This window comes from Trichoplax adhaerens, genomic scaffold, assembly GCF_000150275.1.
Source record: "Trichoplax adhaerens TRIADscaffold_1 genomic scaffold, whole genome shotgun sequence".
Taxonomy (NCBI): Eukaryota; Metazoa; Placozoa; class Uniplacotomia; order Trichoplacea; family Trichoplacidae; genus Trichoplax; species Trichoplax adhaerens.
This window is the reverse complement of record NW_002060943.1, coordinates 5,767,393-5,782,168: the sequence shown is the minus strand read 5'-3', so window position 1 is coordinate 5,782,168 and position 14,776 is coordinate 5,767,393. Positions and strand designations below refer to the sequence as shown.

Here is a 14,776-nt window from a genome sequence, read left to right as displayed (position 1 = left end):
TTTATGTGGATATGCTCAATTTGTAATCATTTATTATGCTAGCATGTTAGTCAGGATATATTATTCGCTATAAGTTTAATATATGAATCTTAAGAACCAAGACTGTTATTACTTCGTTGATTGTGAACACAGTAAATAACTGACACCGCACTATGGGATTTTAGTTAGATTTTATTTTTAATCTTATTTATAAATATAGAATTCTACACGAGCTAGTGCTTAGCATAGTGTATAGAGTATACTATCAGAATCACAACATCGGCCGATAATACTATAACAGTACCGCTCAATTTTGCATACAACACTTGACCCAATCACAAAGAAGATATCCGTCCGTGAACTTAGTCAACAATAAATTTTTAGGGGTCAAATCGAAGATAATTTTACGTCAACGTATTTAAATTCAAGATATCCACCTTACTAATCTATCATTTAAATTTTGACATCACCTCAAGATAATGGTCAATATCTTGTACCAGCAACAGTTAATATTACTGGTAGCAAAAATATTATAGGCGATAAATAACAGCATAATAATTTAAATATCAATTTGAGTTTGCTCATTATACTGTTATTTCTCATAGATAATTGATGGCACATTCTTAGAGGCTACTATGAACGAAAAACATGGAAAATAGATTACTTTTACAATAACGTGTATAATGCATATGTCTAAATTAGTGCAATTTACATTATTTGATTTAGCATCAAGATTACCTGGTATAAACTACTGTATAACTACAACTGCGGTTCCTAAAGCATTTAAACATTGAAAATAACGCAAAGAAATAAAATCTTACTATTTGGATTTATTGCAAGTTGAATATCAGTATACAAATTGTAGCTGACTGTAAAAGGAGGCTATCCACTGTTCACGGTCATAAACTGGCTGAGCCAACGTAAAGGGAGATGAAGCTACGTATACTCCCTAATCGGTAATACTTTGGTAGAAATTATATAGATTAATAATAAGACATTCCTATATTGATGTTGAAACATAACGATTCGATGAGCTTAGCTGCGATAAATTTGCCAATTACTATATGTTTTAGATATTGTCTCTGTGGGATGAGCTGTAGTGCAACATGAGTGATACAGAATTGCAAAAGATCGATTGATAATTCGGCTACTAGCTTAATTACATTAACTCAGTAACTTATTGTAAAATTGATAAAATTTATGGCAAAAAAGCTAGTTTTAAGCACAGTTAAGCTGGTCAATTGCAAATAAACAACCGCGATTCGAGTTCTGCCAAATACCTTGATTTGCGAGTATATTAAATAATTGATTCGAGCATATTACATAATTTTTACTGTAATTATAAAAACGCCATTAGATGTGGTCATAAGTAATATTTACTAAAAGAATTTGTGAGCAGCTGTGAAAGAAATGTTATTCTATTTCCATAGAAAGCATTGAGAACATGTAGATAAGCTAATGATGCAAATAGTTAATAAAAGAATTGATTCCAAATGTTATTACTCCAGGTTGTTGTGTGCTGTCAGTATTCATTACGTAGTAAATAGTGGAGTACTATTCATTTTTGTATCAGAAACTTCAGAATTTTCAACACCAGTAGCAGTTCTTCCGTTCGAATTTGTCTAATAGTATCGTCATGACCAATAATTAATTGCTGTAGTTGCGGCTATGATAATTAACACGATAGAAGCGATGTATCCAGCAACTATGTCAGTAATATTGACAGGTGTGGTATAGCCTACCGCATTTAAAGAATAATTATAGTTTTGCTCAATTTTCAGTTTAGCCGGCAACAGCTCTATGTATTAACGCTTCTAAACGTACCTGGAGTAGGTATAGTTAATCAAGGTGAATAGAGCAAAATTATATTTCTGATTCCAACACTTGAAGCTGAAGATGAGGATTTTATGTTTTAACTATAAGAAATTTTAAGCTAAAAAAGTTTTGAAATATTATTATTCAACCACCAGCACTAATTCCGCGTAAGCTTATTTTAATGTTACGGTGGTAATGTACGAATGCTTTCAGAAAAGCCCTTATTAACAATTAAAAGCAGTTTTCAAATGAAACCCCAGTTTCAAATGAATAAATCATAAATTGTATCGAATAATATATCTTCGATTCTTGCCATTAGCGTGCGTTCTGATGAAAGGATAACAGTAATTTAGTATACGATAAAATTAAAGATATATAATATATATGCGATAGAGATCTAAAGTTGTCACCCATTACAAAATATTTGAATGTAACCTGACACTTAAATCCATAAATAATACAGTAATTGTAATTGTATTCAGTAATATTTGACTTCGCCAACTTCCATTACTATAGACGATAATGCCATTGTACTTACATTTTGCCGGCTTAATGATCTTCCATCTATTTGAGGGTTAGTTAGCGTTGCTTCAATTTGAGCAAAGCTACCGGTAGATCGATATGCGTAAGCATAGGAAAAATCTCGAATGGATTGAAATACTAATTTGAGATATCAGTTTTGAAACAGTATAACTTAGCGTATGTGAATCGTGATTGAAGAACTACAGTACCAAAAACAGGGGGTTATGCAAAATTTAGCCATGAAATACAAATGGTCAAAGATCGCATTAATGGGAGACGTATCATGAAAATATTACAGCTATTACAGTAGTAGCCGTGAAGTTATTGATACAGTATGTACTAACGATTTTGTTCGGAAAAAGACTGAAAGTGTCTGCTACTGGTATCATCGATGGGATGCCAAATCCAAGGTTTTGTTACTTGTAGCTATCCAGGGTCAGAGACCCTATTGAAGTGAGCAGTGCTGAGGCTCGTTGTTACTGGCTATTGTAAACCTGTAAAATCAATCGATATTTAGTTAATGTATACCTACTACCCCTAAAATAGATTTATTTTATAAGTGCAGGGTGTAGAGTTTCAATTCTTTCCGAGATATAAAGGAAAATTAAATAACTGAACTGAATATTTATTGATATACTGTTACACGATTGCCCAGGATGACAAGATATTTGGCAAATCAACGATAATGAATAATTAGACAGAGTATTGCTTGCAGTGCGGTAGTCAACACTTGGCTCAAATCCATAACAGTTAACAGAACTTATTATCGTCCTTTTCCGTAGTGGTAGCAAGGCTAATCGAGCTATAAAAAGGAATTAAGCCCTTTTAATTAATATTATTCCAACAATCAATTGATTCGGTTACCTTACTTTAGTATAAAAACTTTTAGAAATATGTAATAAAATCTAGATCAAGACTGTCATTATAGTTTATAACTTCATGATATAATTGAAATTAGAAACGGATCATTGAAATAATCAATTAGCTGTTATGTTCTTTCGAATAATAAAATTGATAAATTACCTCAACCATAGAGCTATTTTGTTGCTCTATGTAACGGAGAGCTCATCAAGTCAGTGTATTCCCCTTATCTTGTAGATGATAATTTTCCAAAGGCAAGGCAAAATAGCTTTATGATATTATCTCTGCACTAGAAATTTAGTTTTGTGCAGATTGACTGTAAAGTGGCCGATTTTTTAAATAAAATTTGGCTTCGGTTTTATTTAAGAAAGACTAGTGGTAATACACTACACTTACAATGGCTTGGGCAATCGCTCTTACCATCATAAATTATTACCCAATTTCCACAGATAACGATGATGAAGAAATTTTAAATTAGACCAAAGTAGAAAATTGAAAAAGTTTTCAATACCATATTTTTTAAGAATATTCCAAATTGCTTTATGAGGCACTTACTGTTAGACTTGTAAAGACTGCTGGCTAAAAACTTTCTTTTCTGATAAAGAATACGTATAAATTAGTTTTCTAAAGTAATTACAACTAATGACACTGCTTGATTTCTGGTTAAAATGACCACATTGCGTATGAATATTTTGGGAGCATTATGAGTGCTTCTGACAGCTTTCCAGAGGCTTATATTAGCTTATATATGGCCCATGAGATTAGATAGCAGTACAATAGCAGTCACATTTCATTTCTATCCTAGTCATTATTTAAGTGGATTAAAGCACGGTGTATGATTGGGGTACTTCATCACGCGTTCTTAATGTTGTATTAATAGGTTTATCCCATAAGTATTGGGACAAAATGCCGTCATATAAAATAATTTGTCTTATGCATATATTAGTATGCTGTCTTTATTGCACTTCCTCTAAAATTATTGCAGTCTCTCATGGTTATACTAAGTCGGATATGATGATGTGATTGTGGAACATTATGAAATTGCACTAGCCACTCCATGTAGATAAAGTGAGTGTGTTCTAACATGTTGTGCATTATGTAAGGGTGGCAGATACGAATTTAAATTGTACACAGATTATATTATATTTTTCTTATTCTTCAACTACGCAATTTATAGCAACGGCAGTAGCTGCACTTGTACCCGCTTTATTTAATAGGCCGTAGTAGGCACCACTATACACACCTCAATAAACTTATAACAATGCCTAATCAAGTTCATTGCAATCTAGTATTGCATATATGTAGTATTTGATGAATACAGTTTACGTTGCAAATCGTATGTTAAAGCTAATGTAGAATTGAAGAGGTGCTGTAAAAGACGAATAAATATAATAAAACATCAGAAACATTATTTATCGGTGGATCCTTAAATTTAGTTTTTTATTAGCAAATTTTACGAATATAGAAGCATTAAATCGAGGTCAATTTACTCCGAAATACAAATATAACCTCGCATTGGTTCGTTTTAATCATTGCAGCTACTATCAGTTACAATTACGTACATACTAGTTTCGGTATGCTACACAACAGGGATGACTTATTCAATTTTGTATTGTAAAATAAAATAAGATCATAGATTGTGATCGAATCAAAGGCGATACGAACGTAAAATGGACGTTAACAAGTATAGTAGGTATTATAGCTATGGCAGTATGAGTATACTACGTATTCGAGTGTATAACAGCAACATTACAGTGTATAAAAAGTCTATTGTGACATGCCAGTGGTGGTAAAGATTACTTGAAGTAGTATCAATGTAATAACAATGTATTATTTTAACAGCAGTTTCTATGTATTAATTTTGCTTAATTCATTATTCTGCATTTCGGCTGCATGAGTTGTATTCTGCGATTGGGATACCGTTTCATATAATGGAGGTGAAGTTTGAGGAGTCCCTGTAGATGTAAGATAATGCAATTACTATTATTTCGCTATACTGTTTATGCTTATATTATTATGGATTAGTATCTAAAATTCGATGAAAAATGCAAAAATTGATGTATTCTGCAACTTTCAAATTTAAGAATAATGAGAAGAAATATAAACTTATTACTTGGATTGAGTCCTATAGGATGCATACCTGCATTTACATTATAGCTAACTACGTATGGAGTTTGTCCGAATCCATAACCAGGTTGAGCAACTCCATGGCCGGGTGGTGGAGCTCCATATACTGCAGGATAGCTAATACCTTTGATCAGAAACAAAATGGACTGACGAAAAAGCTTCCGAATTGAGATAATCATTGAGATGAGAGAATACATAGTATTGGCCGCTACGATTTTAATAGAAACGTAGCGGTTTGATAAGTACAGTGTTCATTTATACTAGTTATTGTAAAATACCTGGAGTTTGTGAGGTCACTGCGACACCATATGCTACGGTACAACGCCAAATAGTCATAAAAGCAATAAATGGAATTAATATGCATCATTAGTTATAAAGGCTGTAACTAAGTTCCATTGTTTTGAATAATAATGATACAATACAGCATTTCATTTTATATTTAAAAGCTTAAAGAATGCTGATCAACTTAATCAAATAAATACCATTTTAAAATTTGCCAAGTAATCATGATTGTTTTCAAAAGTAGCTTATTGTTCTGCGACTATTAATAGACTAATACGGTGACTTACTAAAGACCCCGGTATTAATTGTATGGATCTTAAAATATGAATTCTTAGAAGAAATGCAGCGACTACGATACTCAGAAAGCTGACTATAATATGAATAGCTGGGGCAAAACCATTAAAAGAATCATTTTACTATACCTGGTGGTGGTGCAGTAGAGGTGTTGCTTGAAGTATTTGGTGGAGGATTAGTTATTCTTGTTCCGGGTACAGGCATTCCAGAGCTAGGACTATTAAAAGGTCTTCCACGGGAGTTTATATAGCGATGTCGGTACGTAAATATTATAATTGCGAATATTATAAGTATAATTGTTACCGTAACGCCAATTATTATGCTAGTAACGTTGACATGAGGATTGTAGCCTACATTGACGAAAGACAGATTTGAACCTACGAAACTTTCTTTAGGAGTATTAAAATTTATCATATTTCTATGTTAAATGCAAATAGTTTAGTTCTTGAAGTATTTATATGAGTACATACCATTGGTAGGTGTATAGGTTGAAACAAATGAACTATATCCATAAAATAAAATTATATTTCTAAATCCAACACCAGAACTTGAAGATGGAGATCCGGAGTATGTTTTACAGACCAATCTTAGCTAGAAAGTTTAAAATATGATTTGAAGTGTTAACTGGTTTCGCCAACTTGTATTGCATTGAGATACAGTCGCTTTAATATCTACATCAATTGCATTCTAAATGTAAAGATCTGTTTGGACATACGTGATGTGATTATGGTAATGTAAACTTAAAGGCAATTGCTTTCAGTGACTTCTTACATCCAGAGAATGGTTTGTCTGAATGTTGGTGTTGACATATTTATAAACTATAAAGTATGAACTTACTATGTAATTTCCATTCGGATAGAAGCTATTGCTGGATTTCCCGATCCAAACTCCTTTCACTCCAGAACTTAATCTGTATGTACTGTAGATGGTGTAACTAACTGAAGCACTTGGACTGTACGAAAGTACCAAAGAATCAAAATTGTAGCCCATAACGTAATATTGAAATCGAACCTACAGAATCCAATCAAATAAATAGGTACAGCTATTATATTTCATTAAAGGAATGTTATTGCCATAAGTACCGTACATATTGTGTTCGAAATGCTCTATATATTCGAGGGCTAACTAGTGTTGCTACAACTGCGGTAGACCTGGCAGCTTGATAGGCATATATAAAGGACGAATCTATAAGATATTGATGAAATATTTTGAAAAATTAATTTTACGATTAAATAACCTTATCGAGAGTGTATGCAGTATTGAATATATATCTCCCCTAGCTAGTATTGCTAAAATCAAATTATCATTAAGTATGAGTGCTACTCACAACTTTGTCCTCCAAAAGGAGAAAAGTGCCCGCTATTACGGGGGTACCAAATCCATGTTTTTTTTCCGGTTGCTTTCCAGCCACAGAGACCATACTGAAATGTGCAGTATTCTGGCTTGTTATAACTGACTAATATGAGGATACGATGGTATAATGGTTATTAAATGCAATATCAGCGTAACCAATAACTCATTGCTTTATACAATTAATGCTGCAGGTGAAATCCTATTTTGCTCTAATAAACCAAGCAATATAAATGTGGTTGACCTATATATTTATTAAATATAATTATCTTACAATAAATCGATCGCCCTGGATTGCAAGATACTTGACGAATCGATGATGAATAGCAAATAGAGGGAGTAGTTCTTAAGGTGCATGCATCTATACTTGGTTCGTATCCGCGGCAATATATATAACTAATTACAGTAGTAACTGCTGACGGCGGGTCTGAGCCAGATAAAGCTGTTTATAGAGAGAATGAAGTGTCTTACATAGTAGTATTATGTACATTAACTGCAGGAATAAAATTAGTCAATCAGGAAGAAGTGGCAATAATAGCATAGCTTACTTACAATTAAAAGAATATGCACCAATATAACCTAGTTAACGGCAAACTACATCAGCGCTATTTAAATTCCAGCTGGATGAACATATTGCACCAGATCGAGTATTGTAATCAACTTGAACCCAACCAGTTGTTGAATTTCTTCCGTCTTGAAGACTTAACTTGTATAAGCTTAAAAAATTTGCAGTAGAGACTGCTTGATGGTATATTATTGAAAGTTTAAAAAAGATATATAATTTTTAAAATACAACTGAAAAATATATTAAGGTGCTAATTGTAGAAAAATAAATGCTAAATACAAGAAGAGCAATTGCATGCTACAAGATTAGGATAACTAAAAGAGACCAACATGTAGATACAGCTGGGTTTGCAGTTGTGTTTGTAGAATGCCAAGAGCATGTTAGCCAAAGATCAGAGCTATGTCCGTAAGTGCTACCCCATGATCCTAAAGTACAGTTGTTAATCGAATTGCTTGATGCCGGACAAGCAATACGAGTATAATCCAACCAGACTTTTCCAACGCCAGCGATACCATATCCTATGGATACCGCAATCATTCAGAAAATTAAATCATACACAATGTTTAGATTAAATACATAGTAATATAACCCAAGCATGCTTGGGCGGCTTGATAATTTAGTGAGATCTGCTAAGACTTTAACGTATGTATATTATTAAGAACTAATTTGTTAGCAAATCTAACATGCCATATCAAATTTACCAGCTCCGTAATAACGTAATCCGTAATTTCCTAGACCGGCCTGTTTACATAGAAGACCTATGAATGAATGTGAAAGACTTCTCCCGTAAATAGTGCCCCATTCCCCATCGTGGTAAATAGCAACACGACCGATGTAGTGCTGGCCATGATCGAAATTAATCAAGGCTACCGGATATCGCCCTGAATGAAATAAATAAAGATTTAAATTATATTGATTAGAATCAAAATATTGACTTAAATAAAGTAAAGAATATAAGTAATTATTAATTAAATTATATAGCATATTTTGCAATCGGTAGGTTACCAAATAACATTTACACGTTTCATTAGGACGAACTATAACATACTGTATTTATGATAGGATATTGTCATTCCAGCTATCAACTTCCAATATACATTGATTTAGTAAGATTTACAATGAATGTGAATGAAAATGCTTTTAGGAATATCGTGGTGATATCGAGAATTCTTGGTGGTAAGTTCTGTTAATACTGTAATTTTAGTAAGTCTGCATTTACGGACAGCTTTTATATTTTCATACTTTGCTTGTACTTACGCCAATAAAAGTGGTGACGATTCAAGATATGAGTTTCAAGAATACATGTTCTTTAGTAAATTACTCAAGCAATTCCATAAATACCGTAAAAGTTGCTAAATTTTAAATAATCTTCTTGTTTGTAGCTACTTTAATCGATCTTTCATATGACTTCTACTATTACAACGATATAGTAACATGATGCTGATATACAGCATCCTTAATTAATTATTAATGTCAAATTTTAATAAAACATTTATTTGTTACTGCAACACTTTAACTAATTATACTGTCATATATAACGTATTAAATGTTTTGTTTCATTATTGTTATTCACAATAAAGTAAATGTGCAGCGATATACCGTAACTCTACAATACGCTACAGAAGTTCTTAGCATAAAATTTACAGATAAATTATTCATTGCAGTAATACAATGGATGTTTAGATATTTTTAATATCTTCTATCTTAACCTACTTCCTAACGGATATTGAGCACGAGTGGTTGTAGGAGCAATACAACGTGGTATGTTGCAATAATCCCAAGTTGAACCTGTAGAAACGTAGCACCAAGGTCTGCTTCGCTCCCCTCCAGGATTTCGGCAATAACTGAACCCTAAATCACTGTAAGGATAATTTGATGGTGTATGATTGTAATATTGAGCAGTGGAAGAGGCCCAACTCCGGCAATAACTACCGGAAGTAGTTTGAGAATTTATTCCTCTGTAAACTTCCGAAAAGGGCACATAACAATTGTTCTCTATGTAAAGCCGTATTAAAGATAAAAAATAATTTTTGAAAGAGATTTAGTACATAGTATAAATTTAAAATATTAGATAACAGATAGCTAGAATATGTAACTGTTCGTACCGACAGATGAGATAAAAATATCGTCAATTGCGTTATCACCAGTGTAAGACTGTCCAACTGTTCCACGAATTATAATCTACTCGAAAAATGAAAAATACAATAACTATTAATAAATTAGACTTCGTATAACTTTGCTTTTTATTTTACTTTCAAGATGAACACAGAGATCATGCAGGAAAATATTCCAGTAATATACCAAGTTGAAATTAAATATACAAGATAACTGAAATAATTACATTAACGTATTATCTGAATTTTTATAGCATGTTCCACTTATAAGCAAAGGAAAAATTTAATCAGGCTATGATTACTAACACGATATGGATTGTAAAGAGGCTGAAAAGTCGTAGAAAATGGTCTCCATTGATTCACAGAATAAAGGCTAACATTGGTGATGGAGTAAAAAGCCTGGCTAACGGATGGGTACATCGCATAGAGTTGTAGTTTTCCTAGCGAGCTTCCATATGCATGATAGTAAAATTTGACCTAAAATTGGAATTAGCAAAACATCTCATGTCATTGAATACGGTCGATAAGGTATTTCTAAATGTTAGAGATTTAGGGAAATAATTCTGAATTTCCGATACCACACATGTGCAGAGCGTTATAGATTTATTCACTTAAATACTAAGTAGTAGTTCTTGTGCAAAATATTAAATAGAACTTAACCGTATAAAGCAATGCAGAATCGTTTTGTTAATAATAGCAGCTCAGTAAAAGATATAATTTTGCGCGTTAATGGGCAGCAGGCTTAATAATATTTTAAAAGGTATCGATTTGCTCTAAGTAAATAAATGAAAGTATATATATTATTTACTTAATTCGGTCTCGGTCATTAAATATCTATTTATCATTTTCACTACGTACAGTTAACAAAGCTTGACTGCTATATCCTACTTTTAGGTTATCGTTTGAATTGCATTTATATCCAGTCTAAGTTTGGACTACAGAATGAGTAGTTGATAATTTAAATTCAACTTCTTACTCCTGTTTCTATATTACCATACTTCTCAATTTCGCAATGATGCTTTTAAAAACTACCTGCTCATAGTCTTCCGTAGTACATGTATTTCTTGTTATTTATAGTTATATTTATTAGCTATGTGATCGAGTATGATAGATGATGCAGCCATTACAAAGATGAATGACTGTGCAACAGCATCAGGTAGGGCTAGTCTTTAATAGCTATAGTTTATTCTATAATCAATTGGTTAGAGATATATTGCAAAGTTGGTCAGATAGGCCATAATATTGGTGTTGTTGTAAAGATTTAACGATTTTGCAATAATCTAGATATCACTCATTTATATGATCATTGTCCTAACTTGCTGGTAAAGCAAATCCATGTGTACCTTACCTCAACCGTGGAACTGCTAGTGGCTGCAAGCATCGGAGGGCTCATTAAATCCGCATATTCTCCAAGCACTCTTGGCCTTGATGTCTCGGTGTAAATGTAAAAGCCCTCAGCTATCAAGAGATAAAATGAATGATAAACGCATAAATTAGGCGGCAATGCGCTATTAAAATGATTTAAATTATGCCACAGGATACTTTTAGCTATCCTGAAGAAAATCATATAAACTATACCAATGATACTATCTAAATATTACAGCGGTACCATGTTAGACATTAAAGATTATAAGAATACTTGCTATACTTACTACTATTTGACGTATGGTCATATCTTGGCCCTGTATAGCTGCTAGGAGTACTGCCACTGTGACGAGTCCAATCGAAAAAGTCGACATTACTTAACTGGACCCATCCACACATACCCTCGTCAAAGGTACAACCTGCTGTAGCTTGTGGTGTTTCTAAAATTATAACAAAGCTCACTGTAAATAATGTACCATTTAATATGCAAATACTAACTGTAATTCTGTTTTATTATAATTATTTCTTTCATGTATTTAATAAGAATTATTACCTTAGGTGGTAAAGTTAATAATGTTATTAAATTACATTAGAAGAATATTATTTAGCTACACCGGCAGGATTAGTACCGTTACCTGTAAAGTTGTATATTGAAGGAGTAGCAAAATTAGATCTTTTATCACGAAGATGATTAGTGGAGCTAAGCTTTTCCGCGATTAATTCTGCTAAGCTGCTGCCAATGAGACGTTTGGGCTTGCTACACTGGCCACTTATTTTTATCTGCTTAGAAAGGGCTAATGGTAGCAGATTATGTAAATGTTCGTCTTCGCATGAAACTGCGTTCTCAAAGATTCTAATGACAATTACATGATAAAAATAGTCAATTATTACTTCATTTTATAGTTAAAGTGTATAACGTAGGCAATAGCTAAGAGTAGTTACAGATTAATGATAGACGTAGCTTGTCATTTTTGCTTGTTCACCAGATAAATATCAAAAACAATTTACATTTCCAACCGAGAAAATGCTGTACTGCAGTTTGAAAGGGCGTTAAATAATTATCTAGTAGAATGTATTCTTGTTCAGTATCAACCATTTAAGCGATAGAAACCTCATACTAGAGTATCTTGATTTTAAAACTGGTTAGAGATGAAAGGTGTTTAACTATGGCAAAGCAAGAGACATTAATCATTTCGTAAAAGTTTCGATTTTCCGATTTTTTGAAATACGATGTAGAATTTGCAGGAATGTTGTTACTTTACAGTATCGGCCAAAAATGATAGTTTAACTGCAGTGATACTGCTGTAGGGATGAAGATTTCCTATTACCGTAAGAAGTTGGTTCATTGAATGATCAATATTGATCTTGTTTTCTCTAATAATAACTTTGCCATGACATTGTCGTGAACTAGGAACATGATGTATCAACGAAGACGTCAATACGTCGATGGTAATCCATATCAGCTAGCAGTTTATCAATATAAGGCACCTTACCGAAAGTGTAAGCATCTATGTTGTAGTAGGATTACCGTTATAACGGCAAATGACGTAATGGAATGCTAGTTGTTAAATGATCTAAAATCATACTGTAAAATATATGACCGTTCAGCGAGGATGAGATTCAGGCATTTTAGACTAGATTATCGTTATTATCTTGGGCTCTATTCGAATTTCGAATCAAATTCAGTTCCGAGACCTTTCTGTCCTACTCTACAGAAATGTTGGGTGTAGATCCAATGTATCTGCTGACATTCCAACACTTACAGGGTCAAGGTTTAATTGCTTCCGATTTTCATTAATAATATTATTTTATTTAGATAGAATAAATTGGAGGTCATTAATCTCTAATAGGAAGTTTACATCGCGGTGGCGGCAGTGGATCGTGAATTAGTAGATACCAGTATCTTACCATTGCTCTGCTGACGTTTATACAGTAATATTATTCATTAGTTACACAGAAGCTGCCGATTCTTAGGATTGCAGACTTGAACAATCGCGGCTAGACTACTATTTTATCAACATTCTTTACTGTGCGGTAACAGTTCAATTTTACCGTCTGTTCTCTGTTTATGCGTAGTTATGTGGAGAAGAAAGAGAGGAGACATGGCAAAACAGTAAAAGGCCTACAATGAGTATGCACAGTCTCTACCGGCCAGTGCAGCAATCACTAGCGCAATAATAAGAAGATTAGATCGAAATTCTAACGGAGTTATTACACAGTATTAATTGAATTTTTGCCCTAAACCTGTTTAAATCTAGAGACGATACAAGCGAAGCTTAAAATATGCCTGTCAAGTGGATGAAAACTGGAGGCTGAATACAGTACTGCTGTTGGACTCCTTCAACTGGTTTGTCGCACTGTATGGCAAAATACTGCATTAATGCCATTGAGAAACGCGTAAAGTACCTAGCAAATCCAATGAAATGTCTGCAATAAAATGCTTTTCTCACTTGTCATAAACTTCGTGTCGATTTAGTACGAGTAGAAAAGGGCGTTAATTTTAATAATTTTAATTATACTGATTGGAGTGAACAACCTTACTGACTTACTGTACACTATAAACGGAAAGATATTACGTACGTTTGGAACAATATCTTTCTAGCAGAAAGATTAACTGCAACAATCACGATCAAGAGTGCGTCGGTGTTATGATTCTATCGGTCATCATTTCGGCATAAAAACTATCCATTACTGTCCAAATTAATTTATAATGGTGGTTGGTAGCTAAAAGATAGTATACGACTTGATCCATTTTAAATTGCATCATTATAATCGAAACTGAATGATAAGCGGTAATAAAGTTAACCGTAGGTTACAGTCATTTAAACATCAAATTTACCCAGTAGTTAGCATGGCAAGGGCATATACCTAATGACAACTTTGAATCGATATAAAACGCTTGGTAAAATACTGATACCACCTTCAAGACATGAAAACTATTGATTAATTAATATCACTTACAAGAGTTTTGTTTTTTCGGGTAATTGAAGGTCTTGATTGAGTATGAAATGGCTACACCGAACTTGATCATTTTCACATTTACAATTGCTTGGACAATCGTCTTTACTTTCCTTCACTGCTACTTGATCTCCATACGTAGCGATAATCGTGAAGGAAAGATAAACTAGGGTAACATATAAAATTGCAATGGCTTTGGAAGCCATTTACTGTACCTTACTTTATCAACAGCGACTTCTCTTCACTAGTAGTACAGTAGCCAAGACTGATCTATCTTGTCTTCTTCATATGGCTCGCTGATACTGTCTTCTACACCTATACCGTATTTGTTGGATCCGGCAGATGTCCCCACCTTTCTCCTTTGCAATGAAATCAATTAATTCTATACCATTCCGTACGTCTACAGACTAAAAGGCATTTCCATTTTAATTTAATTTATTCCGATTTATTTATAGACTAATGACTAATGACTTACAATGGTATAGTTCAGACTGCATATTAATATCGTTCTTGATATCCAATTAAAACAGCAGATTGATTTGCG

General features: G+C 33.1%; 2 protein-coding genes across 2 annotated transcripts; both read right to left on the bottom strand.

Moving 5' to 3' along the window:
• Positions 1-5,025: 5,025 nt before the first annotated feature.
• TRIADDRAFT_51909 (uncharacterized protein) lies at positions 5,026-7,300 on the bottom strand (the record flags this gene model as incomplete). Its single annotated transcript, XM_002107884.1, has 7 exons — positions 5,026-5,132; positions 5,318-5,428; positions 5,583-5,615; positions 6,009-6,230; positions 6,351-6,471; positions 6,718-6,891; positions 7,208-7,300. 7 exons carry the CDS (start codon positions 7,298-7,300, stop codon positions 5,026-5,028), a joined length of 861 nt encoding a protein of 286 aa, XP_002107920.1.
• A 792-nt stretch (positions 7,301-8,092) lies between these two features.
• Positions 8,093-14,438, bottom strand: TRIADDRAFT_51908 (uncharacterized protein; the record flags this gene model as incomplete). The annotated part of the gene is made up of 9 exons (XM_002107883.1): positions 8,093-8,313; positions 8,497-8,676; positions 9,509-9,790; positions 9,901-9,976; positions 10,216-10,386; positions 11,258-11,367; positions 11,562-11,735; positions 11,910-12,127; positions 14,236-14,438. 9 exons carry the CDS (start codon positions 14,436-14,438, stop codon positions 8,093-8,095), a joined length of 1,635 nt encoding a protein of 544 aa, XP_002107919.1.
• Between the last annotated feature and the right edge of the window lie 338 nt (positions 14,439-14,776).